A 23,841-nucleotide genomic window follows, 5' to 3' on the forward strand; every position below is an offset into this window, starting at 1 on the left:
CCCCGCACCGGGAGCGTCCCCGCCGCAACGCCGCCGGTGCCCCGGGCGAGGGGAGGAGGCAGAGGAGGAGGAGGAGGCGGGGGCGGCGGCGATGGGGCCGGGGCGCTGCGGGCTGCGAGGAGGAGCCGTGCCCGGCCGGAGTGGGGCTGCGCCGGGGGGGCGCGGGGGGGATGCCCGCGCTGCTCTGCCGTAGGCGCCGCCCGCCCGCCCCGCTCCCGGGCTTTATTTTTATTTTTTAATTTTTTTTTTTTTTTTAATTTTTAGGGGGGAAAAATTTTTTTTTTTTGCTTGCCTTCCAAAAATACCCATCGCACCCCCACCCTCCCGCCATCCCCCGGCCCCGCCACCCCCGCAGCGCGTAAGGCCGGGCCGGGCGCGGGCTCCGCGCTCCCGCCGCCCCGCGCCCCCCGCCCCGCAGCCCGGCCCCCCGCCCGGAGCATGGCCCCCGGCAGCGCCGCGGAGCCGGAGCGAGGGTGACCGCCCGCGGGGGACACTGTGCTGTGCCGCTGGCCTCGGAGGACTTTTACTATAATTACCATCATTGTTATTATTATTATTATTATTATTGGGGTTTTAATTTTTTAATTCTTTGGCGGGGCAGCGGTTTTTTCCTCCTCCTTCGGCGCGGTGGAAAACACACGTTTTAGACCAAAATCCCAAAGCAGCCCATCCATCCTCTTTGCTTTGCGCTTCGCAGCAACTTGGAGCCCGTTAATTGCACTTGGCGATGGTAGGTCCCATGACACTTTCGTTTTCTCTTCTACTTCCCCCCTCTCCCCTTCACCCCCCCGTGTGCGTGTGTTTGCGGGTGCCCCCACGAGCAAAAGTTGCTGCCGGGGAGGGGGCGGCGGGGCGAGTTTAATACGGTGTCGGGGCGGGGGGAGCGGGCGGCGGGGGCGGGCGGGGGGAGCTCCGCCGTCTCTCCTCCCCCTGCCCACCCGCCCCCGGTACCGGGGGGCGGAGGCGGCGGCGGGAGCCGCCCGGCGGGGAGGTCGCGGCGCGGCGCGGGGGGAGCCTCCGCAGCCAGCGGAGGACTGGATGGAGCTGAAAATGGCCGCTAAAAAAGGGGCGGAGAGGCCGCCAGCCGCACCGACTTGAACTTGGAAGTGACGCCCGGGAGGGTCGCGCTCAAGTCCGCGCTGCGCGGAGCCGCCCTGCCCGTGCTGGGGTGGGCGACGGGAATCACCGCGCTCGGTGGGAGAATAAAAACATTTCCCCCGGCCCCGCTGTGCGGGGCTTCGCCCGCTTCTCCTCCCGCCAGGCCACGGGGGGAGCGCGGCCGCCCCGGGAGGATGCGGGGAGCGGGCCCGCCCGGCCAAGTTTGCGCGGAGCCGCCGCATCCCGCGGGGATGGGGATGTCCCTGCGGGGGGAGCGTGCGGGGCGAGCCCCAACCCCGGGCGGGGATGGGCCGCGGGGGTCGGCAGAAGTTGAGAGTGGAAATTTGTTGTGCGGGAAGAGGCGCTGCGGGGGCTCGACCCCGCAGAGGAAAAAGGGGGGGGGGGGGGGAAGGCCAAAAAAAGCGGTTTTCTTATTTTTTGGGGGGGGAAATAAGCAGCGCCGGAGCCGCAGCCCCACGCCAGGAGCAGCCGCGCTGCGGTCAGGTCCCTGAAGGGACGGGCGACCCCCGGTGCGGGAGCGGAACGGGGCGCGGCCCCCCCGGGCCGGGAGGTGCCCGGGGATCCCCTTTGTGTTCCGCCCGTGGCGCTCCCCGCGCGCTCTCTAATTAGCGTCATTAGCGCCCGCGATCGGCCGGGGCCGGGGGGTTGCGGAGCGAGAAATTGCGGTTTGGAGTTTGCGGCTCCGCTTTTTCCACCTCCCGCTCTCTTTGTGCGGGGGGGGTCGCGGGGCTCCCCGGGACGAGGGGGGGTTGCGGGGCTGCCCGTGGCTCGCTCTTCCCCCGTGGCACGGCGGTGCTGCCGGTGGTTGAATAAGGCGGGGGGTGGGATAAGCGTCGCCCCGGGATGAGCGGGATGCGGCGGGGCGGCCCCCCCGCACCGGGGCTGGGTGCGGGGAGCAGCACCGCTGCCCCCCCCCCGCGCCGGGGCCGCTGCTCAGAAGTTGCACATGAATCTGCAGGGTTTTTTCTCTCCCATCGCCGGATTGGCTCCGTTTAGTTAAAAAAAAAAAAATTAAAAAATAGAGCCCCCGAAACAAGCAAAGGGGGCGCGCTCCGCGCTGGCCGAGGGGGGATTCGCCGTCCGCGGGGGCCCCGTCCCTCCCCCGCCCCCCCTGCCCCGCAGCGCCTCGGCCCTGCGAGCCAAAGGGGGTTCCTACATCTTTAAATGGGATGTAATATTTTGGGATGGGCTTTTTTCATAACGTCACTTCATTCCTCGCTCTTTTTTTTTTTTGTCTTTTTTTTTTTTTTCATTTTCTCATTCTTTCTTTCCTCTCTCTCTCCGCTGCCTGGGTCTCGGATGGAGCCGCTTCCCTTCTAACTTCCCCGCCGCCCGTGCCTGCAGGCTGGGTGCGGACCCCCGACACCCCCGGGGCGAGGATGACCCTCCTGCCTCTTTAAACCGCCCCCCCAAAACCCCAAACAAACAACAACAACAAAAAGCGCTTTATTTTCCAAGTGGGGGGGGGGGAATTTTGCTTTTTATTTTTAATTTTTTTAAGGGTTGGTTTGTTTTGGTTTGGTTTCATTCTTTTTTTTTTTTTTTTTAGTTTTTTTGGCGGGGGGGTGGAAGTTGGAATCTTTTTATTTCCTCCTCGGCCCCCCCTCCCGCGGGGCCGCCCCCCCGTGCCCGGCTGCCCCCCCCCGGGCCCCGCAGAGCCGCTCCGGAGGAGAGAGAGAGAAAAAACGCCCGGACTGCTCCAGCCTCCGAAATGACTCAGTAACTTTTACGCCTCGAGTCTCAGCCCTGCAATTAGGCACTTTCCCAGCACGGCTCGGGATGTATTCGTCTCCTCTCTGCCTGACCCAGGTAACCGGGACCCCCCCCCGCGTCCCCCTCCCCCCAATTTGCTCCTTTCGCCGCAACAGACTTTAGCAGTTGCAATACAAAAAGAAAAAAAAAAAAAGAAAAAGAAAAAAAAAAGAAAGGAAAAAAAAAAAAAGAAAACCCAAGAAAATGCAACACCTCCCTCCCTAAAAATAATCATAACAGAGAAAGGCGGGTTGGGGCCGTGCAGGCTGCTCAGAGGAGCCGCGTTCCCCTCCTGTCCCCCTCCCTCGCCTTTTGCAGGGTTTTTTTCTGGTGTTTCTGGTGCTTTTTGGGTTTTTTCAGCCTTCACTTTCACTTGGGGCGTGGGGGGGTTGGAAGATTGCGTTGTGGTTTGGGTTTTATTTTTTGGTGGCTGCGCCCGGAGGTGGGTGGTGCGGGGAAGCCGCCGGCTCTGGGGGTGCGGGGGGACACCGTGGGGTGCGGGGGGTCCTCGGTGGGCTCGGGGAGCCCGGGGGGGTCGGCGCTGCAGCCTCGGGCTCGGCCGTGCCGCCTCTTGCGTAGCGTGAAACTTTTTCCTTCCCTCCCCCAGCCTGGCTGCACATGGTGGGGTGCAAGGGCTGGGGGGGCACGGGCATTTCGTTGGGAGCCCTCCAGCCCCGGGACAATGCGCGCCCGGCCGTGCCACGCCGCGCTGGCGGGCGAGGGGGCCGGGGGGGCCGTGCACGGCAGGATGTGGGGGCACCCCCCGGCATCCGAGGCCAGGGGCGATGCCAGCCCCCGTCAGGGTGTCGGGGTGACGAGGGGCAGCCCCAAGCCGCGCGTGGGGACACCGATGTCACCCCAGGCCACGCTCCGGTGGCACGCGGCAGGGCGGCCGTGCCCGGGCCCGCGGTGCGGGCGAGAGGGGCGTCCCTGCAGTGCCCCAAGAGCCGGGATGGCCGCGGGGGGAGAGCCAGGAACCCCCCCGCCCTGCCCACAGCGCGACCACTGCGGCTCTGCCTTTGCCTTGTGCTTATTGATCGCTGATATTTATTTAATTATTGAGCAGCAGCTTTCTCTGCCTCGTAACCTGTTCCCTGCTGGCAGCCGCTGCCCGCTCCGGGCCCGGCCTCGTGCGGCGCCCCCGGGCTCTGCTCTGGGGAGGGGGGGCTGCTGCAGACCCCCGGCCCTGCCGCCCCCTCCCTCGGCGCGGGGCTGCGGCCGGGGCTGGCTGTGCCTCGGGGCCGGGGCTGGCTGTGCCTCGGGGCTCGGTGCGGCTCCGCGGGGCTCCGCCGAGGTGCGGGGGCAGCGCGGGGTCCGGGCCCGGCTTCCCCCGGCCGCAGCGTGAGGCTGCTGAGGACACGGGCACGGTGGGCAGTGCCAGGGCTGCTCAGATGACCCTGAGGTGGTGCTCCCTGTTGTGTGGTTGACTTGGCAAGGGTCACACCTCAATCTGGCTTATTTACTTCTCTTTCTTCCTTTTTCTTTTATTCTTTTTCTTTTCTTCTTTTTTTAACTCTTTTTCTTTTTTTTTCTCTTTATTTTTTATTTGTACTTTTTAATTTTTTTACCTTCGCAATTTTTCTTTTTAATTTTTTTTCCCTTATTCTTTTTGTTTCTTGCTTGCTTTTCTCTCTTTTTATTTTCCCTGTTTTTCTTTCTTTTTTTCCCTTTCCTTGCCATCCCGCCTTTCCCACCCTGACTCCATCCCTCCCAGGGGTCCCAGCCCTCCAGTGTCCAGCTGGTGCTGGGCTGGCACGCCCGTTGTTGCCAGCTCGCAGTGCCGGTGTGATGTGGGAGCCGTGCGGCCGCTGGCCGGGCCGGGGCTGCCAGGAGCCCTTCTCCTCACAAACCCGCGCTGTTCCCGGCTCTCCTCCCGATCCTCCGCGGATCCTCTGCCCCCTGCCCGGGCACGGGGCAGGCTCTGGTGTCCTCCCCCTCACCCCGACAGAGGCTCAGCTCCGACCCAGCCCGGCTCGGACGGGACCGGCCCTCGTGCCCAGCTCCAGCCCAGCCGTTCCCGTTCCCATCCCACCCGCGCGGCGGGCAGGCTCGCCCGGGCTCGGGAGCTGCGGATGGTGATGTGGATACATTGGAACGTGCGCGGGAGCCGCCCTGCCTTGGCCTTTGCGCATCTCCCCAGCAGCAGCACCGCCGGCCCCGGGACCCCGCGGGCGGCAGGAGCCCTTCCCGGCCCGAACGGGCCCGAGCCGGGAGCCCAGCGGCACCAAAACAGCCCCGGCAAGGGGCTGATAGCCCGGGAAACGCTGCTGGCCACGGCCTCGGCCGTATCTCCGTCGGGCTAGAGGTGGCTTTGAGCCCTCCCAGCTCCGTGTCCCTTCTTGGGGACTTCCTCCCGCTTCCGCAGCTCACCTCTGTCCCCGCTCGGGGCCAGGCCGGGAAGTCAGGAGGGAGCTGCCGAGATTAGCAGGGAAGCAGCACCGGAACCGCCGCCACGCACGAGGCCTCACCCTGCCCACGGGGAAGCGGGGCGGGGGCCGGGGGTGTCCGGCTGCCCAGCTCCAAAATAGCCCTGGAGCTGAGCACCTGCCAGGGACCTGCACGTGTGTCCCCTGCGAGCTGCTGCCCAGCAGCCAAAGGGATTTCCAAAGTGGTAACAGTTATCCTTGGCTCCTGGATCCGCAGTGGGGGAACATTTGGGATACTTCTTGTGGGGGAATATTGCAAATTTTATGACTGGCAATGCTCCTACACCTCTGGCTCATGCCTGGTACCTGGCAGTGCCCCCAGCACACCCCCAGCCCCCCACCCTGGTTCCTGCAGGATGGGAATGAAGTGAGATGGGCGCCATCCTCCAAGGCTGCCACAATGCTGGAAGCCGGGCATCCCAGCAGGGTCTGGTCAGAGACCCTCTTCCCTCTGCCAGGCTCCATGCCTGGGGTGCAGAGCTGATTTTGGGATGGCAGAGGCAGTGCACCCGCACTGCCTGACTGAGATCAAGTGGCCAGGCACAGACCCCCGTGTGTGCCACAGGCAGTGGCTCGGGATCCGAGGGGCGTCAGGCTAAGCTGGCCTGGCACAAACCTTGGTACCAGCAAACGGGCACAGCTCCGGGCCTGGGGGGTGGAGCTGGGCTGCCAGAAGCATTGCAGCCACGTGGCACGGTCACAGCCACATCTCCAGGCATCCGAGGGGATCCCACCTCTCCCCGGCCACGGCCGGGCTCCACACATCCCTCGGCTGCCACCGCTGCTGCAGGCATGCGGGGAGCTGCTGGGCACGTCTCATGGGGCATCCTTTGGCAAGCCCCCTTCCCAAAAGCGCCGGGGCTTTTCAGCACCGGTGCTCACCCCCTCCACCAGTAGCTCCGGAGAACTGGTTTCCAGCCGGGAGCTCAGATCGGCTGCCAAAGGATGGGAGCAGCAAGCCGGGCATGGCGGGGGAAGAGAGGGAAGGTTGCAACACACTTTCAATTCTCCCATCTGCTGAGTATTGTTTGGGAAAAACAATGAGGCTGTTCTTTAAATGCAACCTTCGGGAGATCCTCGCTTTCCCCGCGGCGCCCGCCGTGCCCGCCTGCCCTGGCGAGCCCTGCCCCGCTGCTCCTGCCCGATCCCATCTTAAATCCTCACCCGGGAAAAACAGGTCCTGTTTTCAGGGAGGTTTCTGTGCCGGGTCAGAGGGCCAGAACGGACGGGGAGGATAAAGCCAGCTGTGTGAGGGGCTGCTGGCCGGCGCTCACGCTGCGCCGCTCTCCCCCTCATCACCTTGAACTTGTCTGGGGCCTCGTGCAGTAAATCAGCACACCTTTCTCCAGGTACCTGCCGATTTCTCCCTTCCCTGGACAGCTTTGCCATGCCCACAGTTCCCTCCCTGACCGTGGTTCAGGTCCCTCATGCCCACAGTTCCCTCCGTTCCGGGGCAGGGAGTGATCCGACCGCGTGCCCAGCGCTGCGGGTGCGCGCACGCCTTTGCAGACTGCTGAACAAAGCCCAGCTGCCAGAGCCCAGAGCCGTGCCCGGAGCTCTTGGAGCAATTGGGAATAGCTCCCTTTTCTATTCCCCTGAGCCTGGCAGGGCTGGGCATGGGTGCTAGGAGCCATACCCTGATCTTGTTTTGACCCGGCGGTGTTCCCCCCTTGCAGGGGTGGCTGTGGCATGGACGGTGTGGCCAAGGCGGTGCTGGCGTGGCAAGGCTCGCTGGGCAGAGGAACCATGGCAAGGGCTGGCCCAGCCAGCCCTTATCAGGGCACAGCAAAGAGCAAGAAAGGCGGCTCCCTGAGGAGCCTGGGCAGCCCTGGGGGAGAGCTGCCACAGTGGCACCGAGGGATCTGTCCTGACCCCGGGCCGTGCATGGTGAGGAAGGCCTGAATAGGGGTTTGGTACTCACAGGGAACAGGAGGGTCAGTGTGTCCTGCCTTTGGAGGTGGTGGAGGCACGTGCCTGCCAGGCAGGGCTCTCTGGGAATGGCCCCAGGGAAAGGGATGCCCTGTCTGCTCACCCACCTTCCTTGCCCGATGGTGCCTGTGCCAGCCATCCCTGTGCCTGGCCCCTGGACATGTCCCCGCAGCCCAAGGGGTGCCCGGTTTCCCCCCATCACTGCCGTTGTGCCTGCACCTGCTCTAGCCACAAGCCAAGCCCTTGGTGGCAGGATGGGGATGGTGACGGTGGTGGGGAGCATCCCCAGAGTCCCTCACTGGAGGGGAAGAAGGAGAGTTGTCAGGGAGGTAAAATCCCTCCCTGTGAAGCTGGCACGCTGCCTGCCACCCCCGGCCGTGCTGTGGCTCCTCGGCGCAGGGGTGGCGGTGCCAGCACAGAGCATCTCCGAGGGGGCTGGCTGCCCGTGGGAGGGGCTGGGGGGCTGCTGTCCCCGTCAGTCCTTGCACCCAAGCTGGGAAGTGCAGGCAGGTCCTGGGGTGGTGGGGATGTGCTCCTTAGGGACCCATGGGGAGAGGATTTCTCCCGCAGCACCTTGGGGTGTGCCGGGCAGGTCGAGGCAGGGTGGCGAAGGCGATGGGAGCAGCCGGGGCATCAGTGGGTGCCAGCCCTGCCAGAATCATGTGGCACCACTGGTGACGTCCACACCGCATGGCTGAGGGCTGCTGGTGGGGCTGAGTCTGAGTGGGGCAAAGCTTCATGGCAGGCCAGGAGTGCCCAGTGCCAAATCCTCATGGATTTTCAGTACCGAGATGCTTTTGGATGCAACAAATTGGTGCAGGCAAAAGCCTGAGCTCAGCCTCCCTGCCTGCCCTGGCAGCCAGACACTCTGAGATCTCACCCTGGAGGGGGGTATGCAGACCCCTGGGACGTGCCAGCTGCAGGGAGGGGATGCACAGGGTACCCCCGGGCATCCCGGGGCCTGGCTCGCACCCGGGCGGGCGGCTGGGCTCGCCGTCCGTCACGTCGGCCCTGGGCAGGCATCCCCCGCGGCCGGGCACTCTGTGCCAGCTTGGCCGGGACCCAACGCCCTGCGCCGGCCGCCAAGACCCGGAGCTTCCCAAGTCCTGGAGAGGAGCTGGGAAAGGATCCCGTGGCTCAGGTGCGGCAGTGCTCACGCGCTGGGGGACCTGGGGCCAGCCACTGCCAAGGATTGATTTCTCGGTTAACTCACCGCTGCTCTAAAAGCGCATTAATCCTCCTTCCCCGGCCGGCAGCCAGCGCTGGGCAGCGTTTTGGGCAAAATCCCCAGGTCTGGGCTTTGGGCTGCCTGCCGTGGACGTTGTCTTCCCCACCACCACCACTCCAGCAGCACTGCCTGGCACGGGAACACCAGGATCCGGCCCTCCTGCTGACCCCTCTTCCCTGGCAGCTCATTCAAGTCCATAGCCGGGTGGATTTTTTTTTTTTTTAACTGGGGGTTTTATTTTATTTTTTAAGAAGGTTTTCGCTCTCCTTGCAAAGGGCCCCTGCATTCCCTTCACGGGGAAATGGTATTTGACCGGCTGTTGTCCAAAAAAACCCCCAACGTGTTTCTGATCACGAAAAACCAAGAAATATTTTTGCTTTCAAAGGAAAAAAAAAAAAAGCCCATGAGAGAGAATGTTGATTTTCCACCCAGACATTTCCCCTTTCCCCAAACCAGCCTTGAAAAAGAGAGGCACCACTGCTCCCTCCGCACCCCAGGATGTCATTCTGGGGGTACAGTCCCACGGTGGATGTCACCCAGGGCTCATCTGGGTGCTGGCATGTGGTGGCAACGCCAAGTGTGTGCCCCCCTCTCTGCTCAGACCCCCTTTTCCAGGTGCTCCCACATTGCACAGGCACGTGGGGCTGCCGGGAGGACGGCGAGCGCCGGTGACCTGCCGGCTGTCCCCAGGGAGCCACCCATCACTGTGTGCTGCAGAGCCGCCGCCAACCCGCCTCGCCCCGCTGCCACAGGCGACGAGGCCGCTTGGTCCCACGGTTGCCTGGCGGGAGCTGTGATGTGCCGGATCCTGCACCCCCTCCCGCCGTCCCTGGCTGCTGCCCAGCGATTTGGGAAAGCGAGACGGCGCAGGCTGAAATGTGACCCCCGCCACGCTGCGCCGCAAAATCTCCTTTAGTAACCTGTGCGCCAGGACAGCGAGCGCGCGGCGTGAATACCAATGAGGGGAAAAGTGCCGAGTAAAGAGTTTTTGATGGAAATGGCATCGCATGAGAAAGAGAGCGGGAGCGAGCGGGCGGGTGCGCGCCCGGAGCCTGCGCCGGGCGCGGGCACGGCGGGGCGCGCACGTGTGCGCACCTGCGGCCGCGGGGCTGGGGCTGAGCGTGGCGGGGTGCCAGGGTCGTGCCACCCCGGCGAGCACGAGGGGCATGGCAGTGGGGGTGATGAGCGGAGGGGGCTGCGAAGCGGCGGCCGAGGGGACACGTGGCAAAGGGTTGCCACGGGCAGCGTGTCCGCAGGGTGCGGGCACTCCGCGGCACAGCGCGGCCCCGGCCGCGGGGAGCGGCCCCGTCCCCTGCGCAGCGCGCTGCTGATCAAAGGCGCAGGCGGGAGGGAGCGGGCCTGTGTGAGCAGCGCCCTGGCCCCGCGCCACCCCACCTTCCCGCTCCGCTCCCCCGGGAGTTTGTTAAACAAATTTCTCTAATTGCACAAGCCAAGGAGTTTGTTGGAGAAAAAAGCTGGGGAATTTCCCCTCCTCTGGGCCACCCCTTTCCCGCTTCCCCCGGGGCAGGCGGCGCAGAGCGAGCAGGTCCTCCCCGCGACCCCCGGCTCTGCGGGAGGCTGTGACCCCGGCGCCTGCGGGGCGCAGCTGCGGGGTGTCCTCATGTCACCCCTGCCTACGCAAGGACGTCCCCTGCTCGACCTCTTCGCAGCCGGGTCACACACATTCCCTCCCGTCCGGCCCCCGGGGTCAGCGCCTGTCACCTAACGCGGTGACACCCAGCACCGCCGGCTGGCGTTCTCCGTGGCTTGGCTGGGCACCCCTGGAAACGGCCTTTGTGAGCCTCCCGTGGGCAGCCCCTGACATCGAATCCCGCCGGATTAGCGAACGTACGGGATAAAAGCCTCGGCTTGGCGGCAGTTCTGTGCCGGGTGGGGGCCGAGGCGGTGGCCCTGCCAAGAAGGGACGATGCGCGGCCGGGTCCTGCCCCGGTTCTCGCTGAGGTCATGGCTATAGATAGCCGGGAGGGCGCAGCGCCGAGGGCAGATCCTGGCGCCCTTGCCAGCTGCACCGAGAGCCCTGTGGGCACCCGCTGCCTGGGAGGAGACGCTGCCAGGGCACTGGGGGTTGCTGATGGACGGGTTGGCTGGGACAGCCACTGGCCATCGCCAGGGGACAATCTGGTGCTGCAGGGTGTGACCCTACACCTGCAGCGATGCTCAGACCCAGCCACTCTCCATCCCTCGTGGTGAGTGGGGTCCTGCAGCCTCCGCTGATGCCATGACCTGGGGTGGCTTTTTCTGTTGCTTCCCATCATCTTTCTTTCTTTCTCTGCTCCCAGGTAAATGCCAGGCTGGGGCACCCCCACTCCCAGGGTGCACCCATGGGTGCAAAGCTGCTGGCACGGGAGTGCGGGGCCAGGGTTTGCCCCCTCCAGCTGCCCAGTCTGGGTGCAGCTCAGCTCCCTGCAGAGCCAGGCAGGTGTGTGCCCAGGGTGCCCCCGCCAGCCCCATGGGGCTCTGGAGCGCCGGGGTGGCTGGGAAAGGCGTTGTTGATGAGGGCACTAAAAATAGAGTGGGACTGGGATCTTAATGGGACTTTGTGGGAAACCTGGAAACATTTTCTCATCCCCATAAATGAGTCCAGATGCATTAACGATGACTGCATCGCATCCTGAGGTACCGCCGGAGGGAACCGGGACGCGCTCACCGCCTTCCTCGCCTTGCGGTGGGGAATTGGTTGGAGAGAGGAGTCACCAGCGGCAGCCAGGGCCGAGCCGTGACTGCTGCGTCCCGTGTGGGGACAGGGCCGGGAGCTCACCCAGCATCACCCTGGTGAGGACCTCACGCCCCATCCCGGGGTCTCTGCTGCCGGTGCCCGCGGGCGCTCACAGCTCTGCCGGCAGCGTGCCAGTGTGCTCGGCTTGGTCGTGGCACCGCAGCCCCACGAGCTCTCTGCAGCCCCCAGGCCCTGAGGTGGCCAGTGGGGGAGGCTGAGGTGATGCAGGAGGGCCCCCAGTCGCAGGGCCAGTGGTGCTGGTACCCCAGTGTGCCCTGTGGGGCATCAAGCTGGTGGAATCTGGCCTGTCCAAGGGTTTTTCCCGTTCCGTCGTGGAGTTGTGACAGGGGTATTGGCTCCCAAAGCACCGACCCCACGGCAGGACCTTGGACTCCCCTAGAGGATGGCTCGGGGCCAGCCTGGGCAAGTAGCCCAGGGCGGGTGGCTGTTGGAGCCCACGTCACGAGGCAGGTTGGCACGGCCGTCTCCGCGGTATGGCAGTGTCACTTAGCGGTTACAGCAGCACCCGGGAGGCAAGGGCAGTCCCGCCCCGGGCCTCAGCTTACATCCAGGTGGGGAACGGCACCAGCATAGGAGGAGGGCACTCGCCCCCTGCCCAGCCCGGCTGCTGGCCCATCACGTGGGGAGCAAGGCACCGGCCACGGCCACCGGCCTCCGTGCCGGGCACCGCCGAGCCCAGCGGCCCGAACAGAGTCCCTTTGTGCAGGTCAGCCCCCACCCACTTCTGTCACTTGGGAGGTGTCCAAAACCCTCCTGAAATAGGACCCAGCCGGGCTCAGCCTTTGAATCTGCCCAGGAAGGCTCTGCTGAGCTGCCGAAGGCGGATGAACATTCCCCTTCCACCCGTTTGAACTGGTCCCATCCTTCAGTGCTCGGCGTGCGGGGTCTGGCCAGGCTCAGAGCTGACCCTGTGGGGACACGCCCAGCCCCTTTGATCTCCAGGCACCACCCCGTGCCTCAGTTTCTCCTTCTCTCTGTGGAGGGTCCTGGCAGGTTGTCCCAAGCGCCGATGAGCTGCTGGAGGAGGGGCTGAGCCTTTGGCACATCCATGGCACAGCAAAGGCACTGGGGCCGTAGGGGGGCCGTGAACTCTTCACCTCCAGGCCGCCAGGGTGGCCGATCCCCCTGCGAGGTCGCTGATTCCACGGCAAAAGGCCGGGGCTATTTTTAACCACTGACTTGCTCCAGGGATTGGATTTGCAGCAGAGTGAGCCCCACAAACCCATCACAGCACTGCCCATCGTGGGGTGCAGAGGTACCCCCAGCGCCAATCCCCCCAGCAGGGAGCTGGGGACACCCCTCTGCACCCCCACACCTTTAATGGTGCACGATTCATCCCCCTCGGAAAGGCCAGGACAAAGCAGGCAGGGCTAAAAATATGTTGGGAGGGAAATAAAACCTCCTGCGTCAGGGGCTAAAGCCGGGCTCAGAGCCCTGGGCCTGGCACGGGGGGGCTGGGGGGACCCTTTCTGGTGGTGCCCCCTCCCCAGAGCCAACAGGGTGCTGCCAGCCCCAACACATCTCCTGCCTCAGTTTCCCTCTGTGCTCCTGGGAACAAATTCTGTTCCTAGGTTACATCCTGGCAGCTCCCAGGCTAAGAGCCTGGCATCTGGGATGGGCAAAGTGCTGGGTCTCAGACACTGCAGCCCCCGCTGTGTGCCAGGAGCAGGGATGGTGGGGACAGGCCACCCCCGGGCCCCACGCTGACGCAGGGCAGGGCGGAGGAGCTAGCCAGGACCCGTTGGCAAAGCTTTTTTTTTTTTTTTCCAGTTCCATAAAACATTTCCCTTCCTTGGAGCCCCGGGGGGGGTTCGGCTGGGAAGCCACGTGGCTCTGGTGCTGCTGGCCACGGGATGCTTCCCAGGACGAGGGGACATCTCCGTGGCCATGGGCTGGGTCCCCCGGTGCTGCTTCCAGACCTCTCCCAGACCTCAGCAGTCACTGTCGCATCCTGCCTGGTCTGTGGGCTGGCCTGGCAGGTGACATGCCTCAGTTTCCTTATTTTTGGAAAGGCAGCGCCTCACCCTGGGGGCAGGTGGGGTCACCCTGGGAAAGTGACTGAGCCGTCGGCTCCCAAACCCCAAAGGGGACGTGCAGAGACGGCACCTGAGGAACCTGAGGCACCTGGGGAGTCCAAGTGTCTTCAGGAAGGCAGTGAGTGGCTTTGGGCTCTCACACTTTCGAGTCTCCCTCAGCAGAACCCTGCTGGCTCCTCCACCACCCGTGTTGCTGGCGGGTACATCCCTGGGGCATCCCTACCCCTCCCTGCATGCTGGGCACGCTGCTCCCCACTTTGGGGCGCATTCAGGAAACCCGGGGACCGGCAGTGCCAGTTGTTGCTGGGGCGGGGGTGCACGCAGGCAGACCAGGGGCGGTGCTGGGCACGGTGTCGGGGCACGTACCGTGCCGCCGGAGAAGAGAAGCCCCCTCCGGCTCCATCCCACCTGGGCCACCCCCAGCTGCCGTCTGCGGGGCGGGCTGTGCTGGCTGGCGGGGGCCCAGGCAGCGCTGGCACCGGAGCCCGGGGCTGCCAAGAGAGCTGCTTTTCTTCCTGATGTTTTCCAAAGCAACTGGCAGGTTCTCTGCCGCCGCGGCCTCCTGTGACCCGCGGCCCCGGCGCGCTCCCCGCGCCCCCGCTCGCAGCCGCAGCACCTGCGAGGGCGAGCGCCGGCACCGCTCCCGCCCCGGCACGTAGGCGCGGGCAGGTGGGCACCGGCCCGGCCCCGGGGTGGCTCAGAGGAGGTTTTGGGCAGCGCCAGGTGTGGGGACCCCAGGGCGGCTCAGTGAGGGGCGCGTGGTCACCGTGGTTCCGGGTGCGTGGTGAGCTCCAGGGGCTGTACGAGCCCACCCCCCGCTCCTGGGCTGATCCTGAGCGGGGCTGAGCATCACGGCAGCCAGTGAGGCGTGGGAGCCCCTCTCTGCCCCACTTCTGCTCACCCTTCCACCAGAACCCGCAGTGGGAGCAGTCCAGCCCACCCACAGCCCGCAGCCGTGCGTGGGTGTTGGCTGGGGGATGCTCTTGGCTCTGGGGGGGAAAAAAACCCGCAGGACCTGGAGAGAGAAACTGCGAGGAGGCTGCACAGCGTCCTGCCTTCACCTCCACCTGTGCCGTGGTGCCAGCCAGATGCCCTGGGCGCCGAGGCTCTGTGCCCCGGCGTGGGCTGCAGGAGGGCTTTTGCAAGGGAGGGGCCGGGTCAGCCAGGAGCTCGGGGAACGCGTGGCTGTAACAGAGTGTTCTGCCCCACGGGCAGCTGTGTCGCGGGGCCCGGTGTGCACAGGCAAGGCCCGCGCAGCTCGTAGCGGCCCCGGGAGCCTCAGCTGCCCCCGTGCCCCCTCGCTGCCCCGCCCCAGCGCTGCCGCGCTCCTTCCCGGCCGGGGAAACGCGTTCCGATGCAGAGCAGGCCGGGACGCCCGGCCGCGCCACACCGGCGAGCAGCAAAAATTATGAATAAGCTCTTGTTAATAAATACTTTATGATGAATCCAAATAGATTTCCTCCTCTGGAGCAATTATTGCAAAATGGGCTCTAATAGGGTGCAGGGCGGCCCCGGGAAGGGCTGGGTGCCTTTCAGGGCCTAAGTGCCTCCTTCCATCCCCTCTAATGAGCACTTCCCAATCATTTGCATCTGTCTCGGCAACAGGTCTCATTACCAGGTTAACTCATTACCCAGAGCCGCTTCGGCGAACAGTTATAAGCGGCTACCGGAGGCTCCGCTCCACGCCAAGGGCATCTGTGGGCTCTGGTGAGGAGAAAGCAAGTCCCCGCTGTGCCCTTTTAAGGTACCGGGATTTTCAGGATTACCAGAACCTCTGTAGTCGCATCCCCCCCTGCCACCACGCCAAGGCTTCCCGTGGGGGCACGGAGCCCGACTTGCCAGCCCCTGCCCGGGCTCGCAGGGCCGCGGGACCTGGCAGGAGGCGGCCGTGGGAGCCGGCGGCGTCCGGAGGTGTGCGGCTGCTGGAGGGGCGGCTGGGCATCCTTTCATGATGTGTGCTCCCTGCGGGGCTGCCGTGCAGCGAGGCTGTCCCGCGGTGGGGATGGCATCCCGCTCCTCCCCGCAGCCGAGGCCGCGCTGGTGGCAGAGCAAAACCAACTGCCGAGGTGTCTGACCCCTCCCGTCCCGCTCCTCCTCCTCCGCCCCTCACCCCAGCGCCTCCCCCGTGAAAACTGCTCGGGAATTTCCTGAGGAAACGGGTTTTTTTCATTGGAAAATTCAGGCTGTTTCACTGAGCCCGACCTGTTTGGACAAGGCGCTGGAGCGGAGGATGCTCGGAGGGTGGCCAGCCCATGGCCGGTGCCCGTGCCAAGTGCCGTGTCCCAGCGTGGCAAGGAGCGTCCCCTCTGTCCCCGGAGTGCGGAGCCGCAGTGCTGCCGAGCCGGCGGCAGGAGCACGGGAAGAGGCAGCGCCTTAGCTGTGCCCCTTCCCAATCCCTGGCGCTGCCAAACCCCGGGCTGCGGAGGAGTTAATCCTCCATGGCATGCCCAGCTCCACGCAGAGTATCCCTCCTTCCTCTCCCCGCTCCACCGCAAGACAGAGCCGGACTTGACCCGTGCCTCAGTTTCCCCTCACAGCACCTGGCATGGAAAGCCAGCGCTCCAGCAGCCCCTGGAAGGGGGTGCAGGGGGGCCCGGAGCGGGGCCGGCAGCACCCGGCGCAGGCGTGCTCCTGCCTGGGTTGCAGGGCTTTACAAGCCTGGGTTGGATGAGGCCCAAGCGCAGGCTCTGCTGCCAGATTCCCATCCGGAAATGCCCCGGGAGCAGCCTCGTCTGGGGTATTGCAGCACGTCTCTGCTTCCCAGCCCCGCAAAGGAAAAACAGCAGGAGAAACACTTAACCAGTCTTTTGCCGGCGCTCGGGCTGCTGGGCTGGGGGAACCCGGTGGGAATCTGGGGCTGGGACGGACAGACAGACAGTGCATCCCTGCCTGTGCCTTCCCGAGTGGATCCGGCTGGTGCCAGCCGGGATGGTGTGCCCGGCTGCGGGGCTCGCTGCCTGCACGGCTGGGGACGGTCCCCAGGTCCTTTGGCGTGTCCCTCAGCCCCGCAGCAGCCGTTCCCGTGTGCTTGTCCCGATGCCCCCCAGCCGCCCTCGCCTGCCCCGCTAAAGCCGCTTAACCGCGGCATCGCTGCGCGGGTTAAGCCGGGCGGGAGGGAAAGTTGGCGAGGGGCTGATTGGCTTTGGGAGCAGCTCCCGGCCTGCCGTAATCCCGGGCGAGGCGGGGGGGCTGCCGCGGCTCCGGGGGCTCCGAGGGCTGCGGGGGCTTCTGCACGCAGCGGGTTTTTGGAGGGTCTCAGTTGTGGGTCCAAGTGAGAGCTGCGAATTCTCGGCACCGTGGCGGGGGAGGGCACAGAGGAGGGCACCGTGGCCGAGGCACAGCACCCAGCAGCCCCCGACCCCCACAGCGAGCGCAAGCAGCGCCCGAGGGTGCTGCCTCACCCACCCCAACCCGGATAACCGGGTTCCTGCCACGCTTCCCTGCAGCGGTGCCCGGGGTGGCACTCCCCAAGCGGGAGAGCAGGGATGGGGACAATGGCACGGTGTCCCCCCGGCCCTGCGGCCAGCCCTGCCGCCGGCTGCCTGGGGAGGGTGGCGAGGCCAGGGGATGGCAGCAATTTGTCGAGCTCGTCTGAATAACCGGCCACCAAGGAAGATCAGCCGCCCACCGCCCCGGCCAAGTATTGTTTTTGGAACTCACTGCTGCTTTTTTCGGCTCCTGTCTTACTTTTCTTTGACCTTCTTCCCTGATTTAAGACACATGCCCAGCCCTTGCCCAGCTGCACTGAATTAGCGGCTGCTGCTGGGGAGGGAAGAGGGAACCAGACCCTGTGGCGTCCCCGGGAGCAGCCGGTGGGGACAGGTTCCCCAGGCACAGTTGGGTCCTCCAGGCAAAGAAGGGTTCCTCTGGCAGGATGAGTCCCCTGGGCAGGGACGGGTCCCCAGGGTTAGGATGGGTTTGCGTGCAAATTTGGGTCTCTATGGGCACAATGAGTCCTCTGTCCCTTGTTGGGCACGGCAGGGACACCTGTGGGGCCACAGCTCTGGGTCCAGAGAGGAGCTGGTGACCCCCAGAGGTGGCAGGGTCTGTCCCATGAAGAAGGATCTGTGTGTGCAGGGACTTTTGGGGGGTTACTGGGGTTGGGGCTGGCAGTTACTGGTGTCTGTGCTGGGTGCAGGGACAGTGGGGTCTGCACTGGGATGTCTGTGCCAGGTCACAGCAGAGTCTGGTTCAGGGGGTCACTAGTTCAGCAGACACCCAAGGACCCACGCTTGCTGTTGTCAGGGTTTGTGCTGGGGGAGCAGATTTAGGGTTAATGGGATCTGTGCTGGACTTGAGAACAAGTGGGAGTAGCAGGGTCTGTATGGGGCCGATGCTTGCCGGGAGCCTGTTTCAGGGGACATTGTTCCCTCCAGGCAGGGTTACTCTGGGACACAGCTGCTTCAGCCAGGGAATGGCATCGCTGCTCTGGGATGAGTGGGGCCAGATCTGGAGTGCTCGCCCCATCCCACAGCCACAGCTCTGTCCTTTCCCAGCTCCTGCCTGTGGCCGCCTCCTCACCTCAGAGCAGCACTTGCCTTTGGCATTCTCCCCAGGCATGACCCTGTGGCATGGCAGTGGCAGTTGTCACCAGCCATCCCCCTCTCAGCCCTGGCAGGAATCCAGCTGAGCTCCTTCCTCCTCCTCCTCCTCCCCACAGTCATGAGGGACCCCAAGGGCCAAATCCTGCCCTTGGAGGGCAGATTGGTGCTGCCCTGGCTACACACAGGGATGTTCAACCCTCTGCCTGCTGCCTTCCAAGCTGTGCTGCTCCTCACCAGGAAGGCTCCCAACACCTTTCCATCCCATGGTGGGGTTGTGGGCCCCCAGCCAGGAAGCACTGATTTTCCAAATTGGAAAAAAAAATGGGATGCGGGAAGGAGGGGCCAGAGTTGGGGATGCATTTTCCTTGTTTTCATTTTGGGGCTGGACTCATCCAGCAGCGCTCACCAAATGGAAAAAGGCAGTCAGAGCACGTCTTGTATGCCGGGCCAGGCGCCAGCCGCCGAGCTGGCTGCAACTGGGGCAAACTGGGGGAGTTTCTCACTGGTCCAGAGGGAGTGGAGAGGTCCAAGGCACCCACAGCTCGAGTGGGAGCACCCGGCATGCTGCAGGCATGGGGCACCCGGCACTGGGGTGCTGTGGTCTGGCAGCGCCTGACGCCTGCACAGCGGCTCCGGTGGGCACAGCGTCAGCTGGGATTTCAGGTGGGATTTCTGCACCTGGTGGGAGCAGATCCTGGCATGCAGATCCTGCAAAGGGGAGAGGGTCCAGGTGCTGCTGAGGTGGCCAGCCTTGTGCAGCAGCCTCTCCCCTTGTGGCACGGGCTCCAGTATTGCCCAGCCACTCCCTGCAGGTTGCTGGCCCGGGGAAATTGCAGCCGGTGGGATTTATGGAGGTCTGCTGGAATGGGGATAACCTCGCTGGGTGGTGAGAGGATCCGAACCCTGGTGGGCATGTGCCTCTGCCACAGCTTTTTCTTCTGGTTGCACTGGAATGCAGCCCAGTGGGAATGAGCCTGGCAGGTCCCCAGGGCTCCACAGCCACTTCGGGAGGGAGCTTGGAGGGACTCAGCCAGGAGTGACCCCCTGTCCCTCTGCTCCCACAGGATGAGTTCCACCCCTTCATTGAGGCGCTGCTCCCCCACGTCAGGGCCTTTGCCTACACCTGGTTCAACCTGCAGGCCCGCAAGCGCAAGTACTTCAAGAAGCATGAGAAGAGGATGACGAAGGATGAGGAGAGGGCGGTGAAGGACGAGCTGCTGAGCGAGAAGCCGGAGGTGAAGCAGAAATGGGCCTCGCGCCTCCTGGCCAAGCTGCGCAAGGACATCCGGCCCGAGTGCCGCGAGGACTTCGTGCTCTCCATCACGGGCAAGAAGCCCTCGTGCTGCGTCCTGTCCAACCCCGACCAGAAAGGCAAGATGCGCCGCATCGACTGCCTGCGGCAGGCGGACAAGGTGTGGCGCCTGGACCTGGTCATGGTCATCCTCTTCAAAGGGATCCCGCTGGAGAGCACCGACGGCGAGCGCCTGGTCAAGTCGGGCCAGTGCACCAACCCCATCCTCTGCGTCCAGCCCCACCACATCAGCGTCTCTGTCAAGGAGCTCGACCTCTACCTGGCGTACTTCGTCCGTGAGAGAGGTGGGTGCTCGTCTGCCTGCAGGGCAGAGCCTGGCTGTGCCCTGCCACAGCCAGCTCCGGGGGTTTGCTTTAGCTTTCCCTCCCCGTCTGTCCCATCCCCGTCTCCAGCTGGGGACACTGCTCCCGAACACCTTTCCCACTGCAGACCTTGCAGTGCCTCCCTCTCCAAACTGCTTCGCGGGTGGGTGCCCCCCACCCTGGCCCCTCTCCCCCAGCCAGGGCTGATCCCAGCTGCCCAGGAGCACACAAAGGTCCCTGAGGGTGCTCCTGTCTCTGGGCATTCCCAGCATGGAGTTTTGGGGGTTAAACCCAGAGCTAACCCCACATCCTGTGCCTAGCTGAGGAGTGGGTGGGCAGCCTGGGCAGGGAAGGAGCAGCCTGTTCCTGGTGCACCCCCAAGGGCTGGAGCTGGAAGAGGTCCAGCAGTGCCCATTTGCCATGGATTATGGTGCCAATCCCTTGATGCCAGAGCAGGGACGGGGCAGCAAGGCCGACTGGGGAGGGCACAGCAATAGCATTGGTGGGGGCAGCTCCTGCTGTGGATACTGGTCCCAGCCCTTCACCTGCCTCAGGGTGCCACGGACTTGCTGGGAGAAGTGGCTGCTTTCACTGCAGCAAGGAGGGTCAAACCTGCTCTCAAAGCCATCAGTCAAAGGGGGAAACTGAGTCACAGAGTGCAGCGTAGGCAGCAGCTCTCCCTTTGGGTCCATGAACCATTGTCCTCTCCACCAGCTCACGTCACCTCCCCACATGCTGGGAAGGGGAAGCTCAGAAGCAGGGATTTTACCTGGGCAGGTTTGTTGTCCCTGGCTGGTGACATGCTAGCACAGACACCCTGCCAGCAGCTGGGGTCCCCCACACACCCTGCCATCCATCCACCAGCACCCTCAGGCGTGTTGGTGCACCCGTAGGAGCCAGGGAAGATGCTGTGTGATCCCAGCCAAGGGCTGGGCGGTTGCAGGGCTGGTTCACAGACAGCAGGGTCTGTGACTTGCAGCCCTAGGGGGAATCAAGGGTCTCGTGGCCACCTCTGGCCAGGCCAGGCTACCCAGGTGTGCGGGGGTGGCAGGATATGGGTCCCCTCCTGGCAGCACCTCCTGCCCATGTCCACAGCACGAGGTGATGTCCCCCGGCCCCGTGAGCCCACCCTCATCAGCACCACGGCAGGGGGAACGTGGGGCTGTGGCTCTTTGCCTGGTACTGGCCAGAGCCTAGGGACAGACAGTGACACCACAGAGGCCACTGGTGCCAGCAGTGCCAGCAAATCAGGTGCCAGTGTGGTCAGTCGTGGTGTGCACACGCTCTGCCCAGCCAGCCGTGGGATATGCTGGGTGTCACAGGGGAAACTGAGGCAGGGCAAGCATGTGACCTCCCCCACTACCCAGGGAAGGGCTTGGCAGGACTACCAGGCCCTGGTGGCTTTGGGGCACAGCCTCCAGCAGGGAATAGCCAGGGCCAGACCCTGCCCCAGGGCCCAGGTGGGACGCTGGGCTGGTGTGGGGCACATCCCTGGTTGCACACGCGTGTGAGCCAGGACCTGCCCGCCCAGCCGTGCCCCTGGTGTGTGAACACGTGTGCTGCCAGCACCCGTGCCCACGCACGTGACTCACCCGCTCCGTGGCACCAAGGGACCCAGCAGGGCACTGGGAAGGGTGGGTGCTGTGCTGGGAACAGGGGTGCAGGGTGCAGGCTGGGGGTGTCCTGTGCACCCGGACAGGGAGTGGGGTGTCATGTACTGGGCTGAGACGTGGCCATGCTGGGCTGAACTGGGCTGCTGCACGCTGTGATTGGGGGCACGCTGTGCTCACTGGGATGGGGTTGCTGCATACTGGGCTGGGCTGGGGGCACCCTGTGCTGGCTCAGCTGGAGGTGCAGTGTCACACTGGGCTGGAGTAGCCTGGACTGGGCTGAACTGGGAGCACCCTGATGCTGGACTGGGAGCCCTACAGTGGCCAAGCTGAAGGCAGGGACCAAAACCCCCACAGCCTCTGCAATGGGGTCCCCATTGCCACCTGGTGTGCCTCCCTGGCCACGCCGTGTCCAGCCGCTGTCCCCAGGAGGTGGCTGCCCCTCTCCCACCCCCCGCCCCTCCACCGGCGACCTTGACCCCGGTGTCTGGGTCCCCAGCAGCCGCAGTCACCTGACTGTCTAATTGGGAACACAGCGGCTGTAAATACTCTCTGATAAGGCCTGGCAGCCTCTCACTTTCACTGTTAAGGTCGCTCTGGCCCTGGTTAAGGGGGACCAGCATGGGCCAGGAGCATTAGTGTGAGACCCCTGGGGTGCTGCAGGGTGCTGGGTGCTCGGCATGGCCTGGCCCCAGCCCACAGTGGGCATGTTCAGTCAGGCTGTGGCTGATGGGAGGGGTCTCCAGCCTCCCACCTTGGTGGGGAAACTGAGGCAGGGAAGAAGCCACCACATCGATGGCACCCTGCACGGCATGGCCAGGCTAGTGATAGCACTCCAGGGGTGCCGGGGATCACTGCACCACAGCCTTGTGGGCTCAGTGAGCTTCTCCCTGCCCGACATGCTGCCCTCCTTCCCTCCTACCTGCTCCTGCCCGGCACACTGCCCGTTCTTACGTGCCCCCTCCTGCCTGATTCTGCCTCCTCCCTCCTTCCCGCTCCCTCTGCCTGCCCGCTCCTGCCCTCTCCTGCCTCCTCTCACTTGCCCGCCCGCAGCATCCCCAGCCTCAAGGGCGGGGGCTGGGAGGGTCTGTCCCGCGCAGGGCCCCCCCGGCCGGGCGGGCCGGGCTCCCCGCAGCCCCCGCAGCTCCGTTATCAGCCCGAGCACGTGCGCCCGCGCTCCCCCGCCCCCGCCGCCCGCTTTTGCCGGTGTCAGCACAATTTCCCAGCCGCTGCTCTGGCAACGCCGGGGAACTGGGGGGATGGAGGAGCCCCCGGCCCTGCGCTCCCCACCCGCGCTCTGGGGCAGCCTTGGCAGGGGCTGAGCGCCCAGACAACTCCCCCGGGCCCATGTTAAAGGCGAGCTCTGCCCCTCGGATCTTCCCCCTGTCCTCGGCTTTCCGTGTCCCCGGGTGGGCAAACTGAGGCAGAACCTGTGCCGGGCTGCGGGGAGGTCCCGTCCCAGCCCTGCTGGCCCCGGGGGTGGCCGTGGGGTGCAGGGAGTGTCGGGCGCCTGGGTCCTCCCCGGAGCAGCACCGGCCCTGCTCCCATCCTGCACCCAGCCCTGCGACCGGCACCCCGGTACCTTTGGGGCAGGATGGGATCAGGGTGGGTGCGGGATGGGAGCAGGGCTGGGTGCAGGATGAGTGCTGGATGCAGGAGGGGTGCGGGATGAGTGCGGGGCTGGGTGAGGGCTGGGCTGTGCACACCGCAGTGGGGGAGGGGACGGCGCTGCAGCCCAGAGCTGGGTGTGCGGCGGGGGGGCGGGGGGGCTGGGGGGAGCTCGGAGGTCGCTGGTGAAAGTCAAAAGCATTGCAGTAAAATGGTAATCAATCTCCCCAGCCGATGGTGCCAGGACCTTCGGAGCATTACGGAGAGATTCCTCCCAGCAGCTCCTGTCGGCAGCAGCCAGTCTGGGGGCGGGGTGGGGAGGTTGGGGGACGGGGGACAGTGCCCCCCTCCCTGCACCTCCCAGCAGTGCTCCCCACCTCCATGGGCTCCCTTGCTGAGCCCTCACCATGGTGCCTCCATCCCTGCAGCCCCATCTATGCATCCTTGTATCCCCATGCTGGCAGCCCCCATCCTTGGACCCCACCCTGCTCCCACCCAGGCTCCCCGAGCCGGGGAGAGGCAGAACAGGGGCGGTGCTGGCCCCTCACACCCGCTGAGGTTCTCTGCGCCCCCCTCCCCAGCCGCATGCTCAGCAGGGCAGGGGGTCCGGGCTCTACCCTGCACTGAGCTTTTCCCGGCAGTGCCCCTTGGCTGAGCCCCCGGGCCGAGCGGGGCGGGAGCAGATGGGTGCCCAGGGCAAGCAGGCAGTGGGCCCCAGAGTGGCATCGAGCTCCTGGCAGCCCCGGCCATGCCGCCGCCAGTGGACAGCACCTGGGGGGAGGCAGGGACCCCCGCGCTGTGCCAGCATCTGCGTCTCCCTCCGCCTGGCAGCCCCTTATCTCCCCCCACCAGCCTCACCGCTGGGTGCGGTGCGAGGCAGATGGCACCAATCTGCCGGGGAGCCTGTGCCAGGGCTCTCGTCCCAGGCGCGCTGCGGCCGTGCCAGGCCGGCCGTGCCAAGCGTCTGCTCAGCCCCTCCAGATGGAGGGGCAGGCGTTTCCCCGGGCACCGCCGCTCCGCCAGCCCCCGCGCAAATATTTATCGCCAGGGTCACGAGAAGATTGATGGGGTTCACAATATTTGGGATCTGTCATTCGCAGAGCTGGGCACCGGCGGGCAGGCAGGCTGGAGAACCCCCCAGCACACAGATGAACACGAGCAAACCCTCCTCTTGTTGCCGGTATCTCTGCTCCCGGCCAGACAGCCAGGGAGGCCGG

At 65.1% G+C, this 23,841-nt stretch overlaps 1 protein-coding gene across 6 annotated transcripts in view; it reads left to right on the forward strand.

Moving 5' to 3' along the window:
- Nucleotides 1-204: 204 nt before the first annotated feature.
- Nucleotides 205-23,841, forward strand: part of NFIC (nuclear factor I C) — a 43,704-nt gene continuing 20,067 nt past the window's right edge. For 4 of the 6 annotated variants that reach the window (XM_064396775.1, XM_064396777.1, XM_064396779.1 and 1 more), the window contains exons 1-3: nt 205-730; nt 2,669-2,928; nt 18,857-19,388. In XM_064396775.1, the coding sequence (XP_064252845.1) occupies nt 2,899-2,928; nt 18,857-19,388 (562 nt within the window). In that variant the 5' untranslated portion in view covers nt 205-730; nt 2,669-2,898. The remainder of the gene's footprint in view (nt 731-2,668; nt 2,929-18,856; nt 19,389-23,841) is intronic. The other 2 variants (XM_064396776.1, XM_064396780.1) reach the window with 1 other exon arrangement.

This window comes from Passer domesticus, chromosome 21 (genome assembly GCF_036417665.1).
Source record: "Passer domesticus isolate bPasDom1 chromosome 21, bPasDom1.hap1, whole genome shotgun sequence".
Lineage (NCBI taxonomy): Eukaryota > Metazoa > Chordata > Aves > Passeriformes > Passeridae > Passer > Passer domesticus.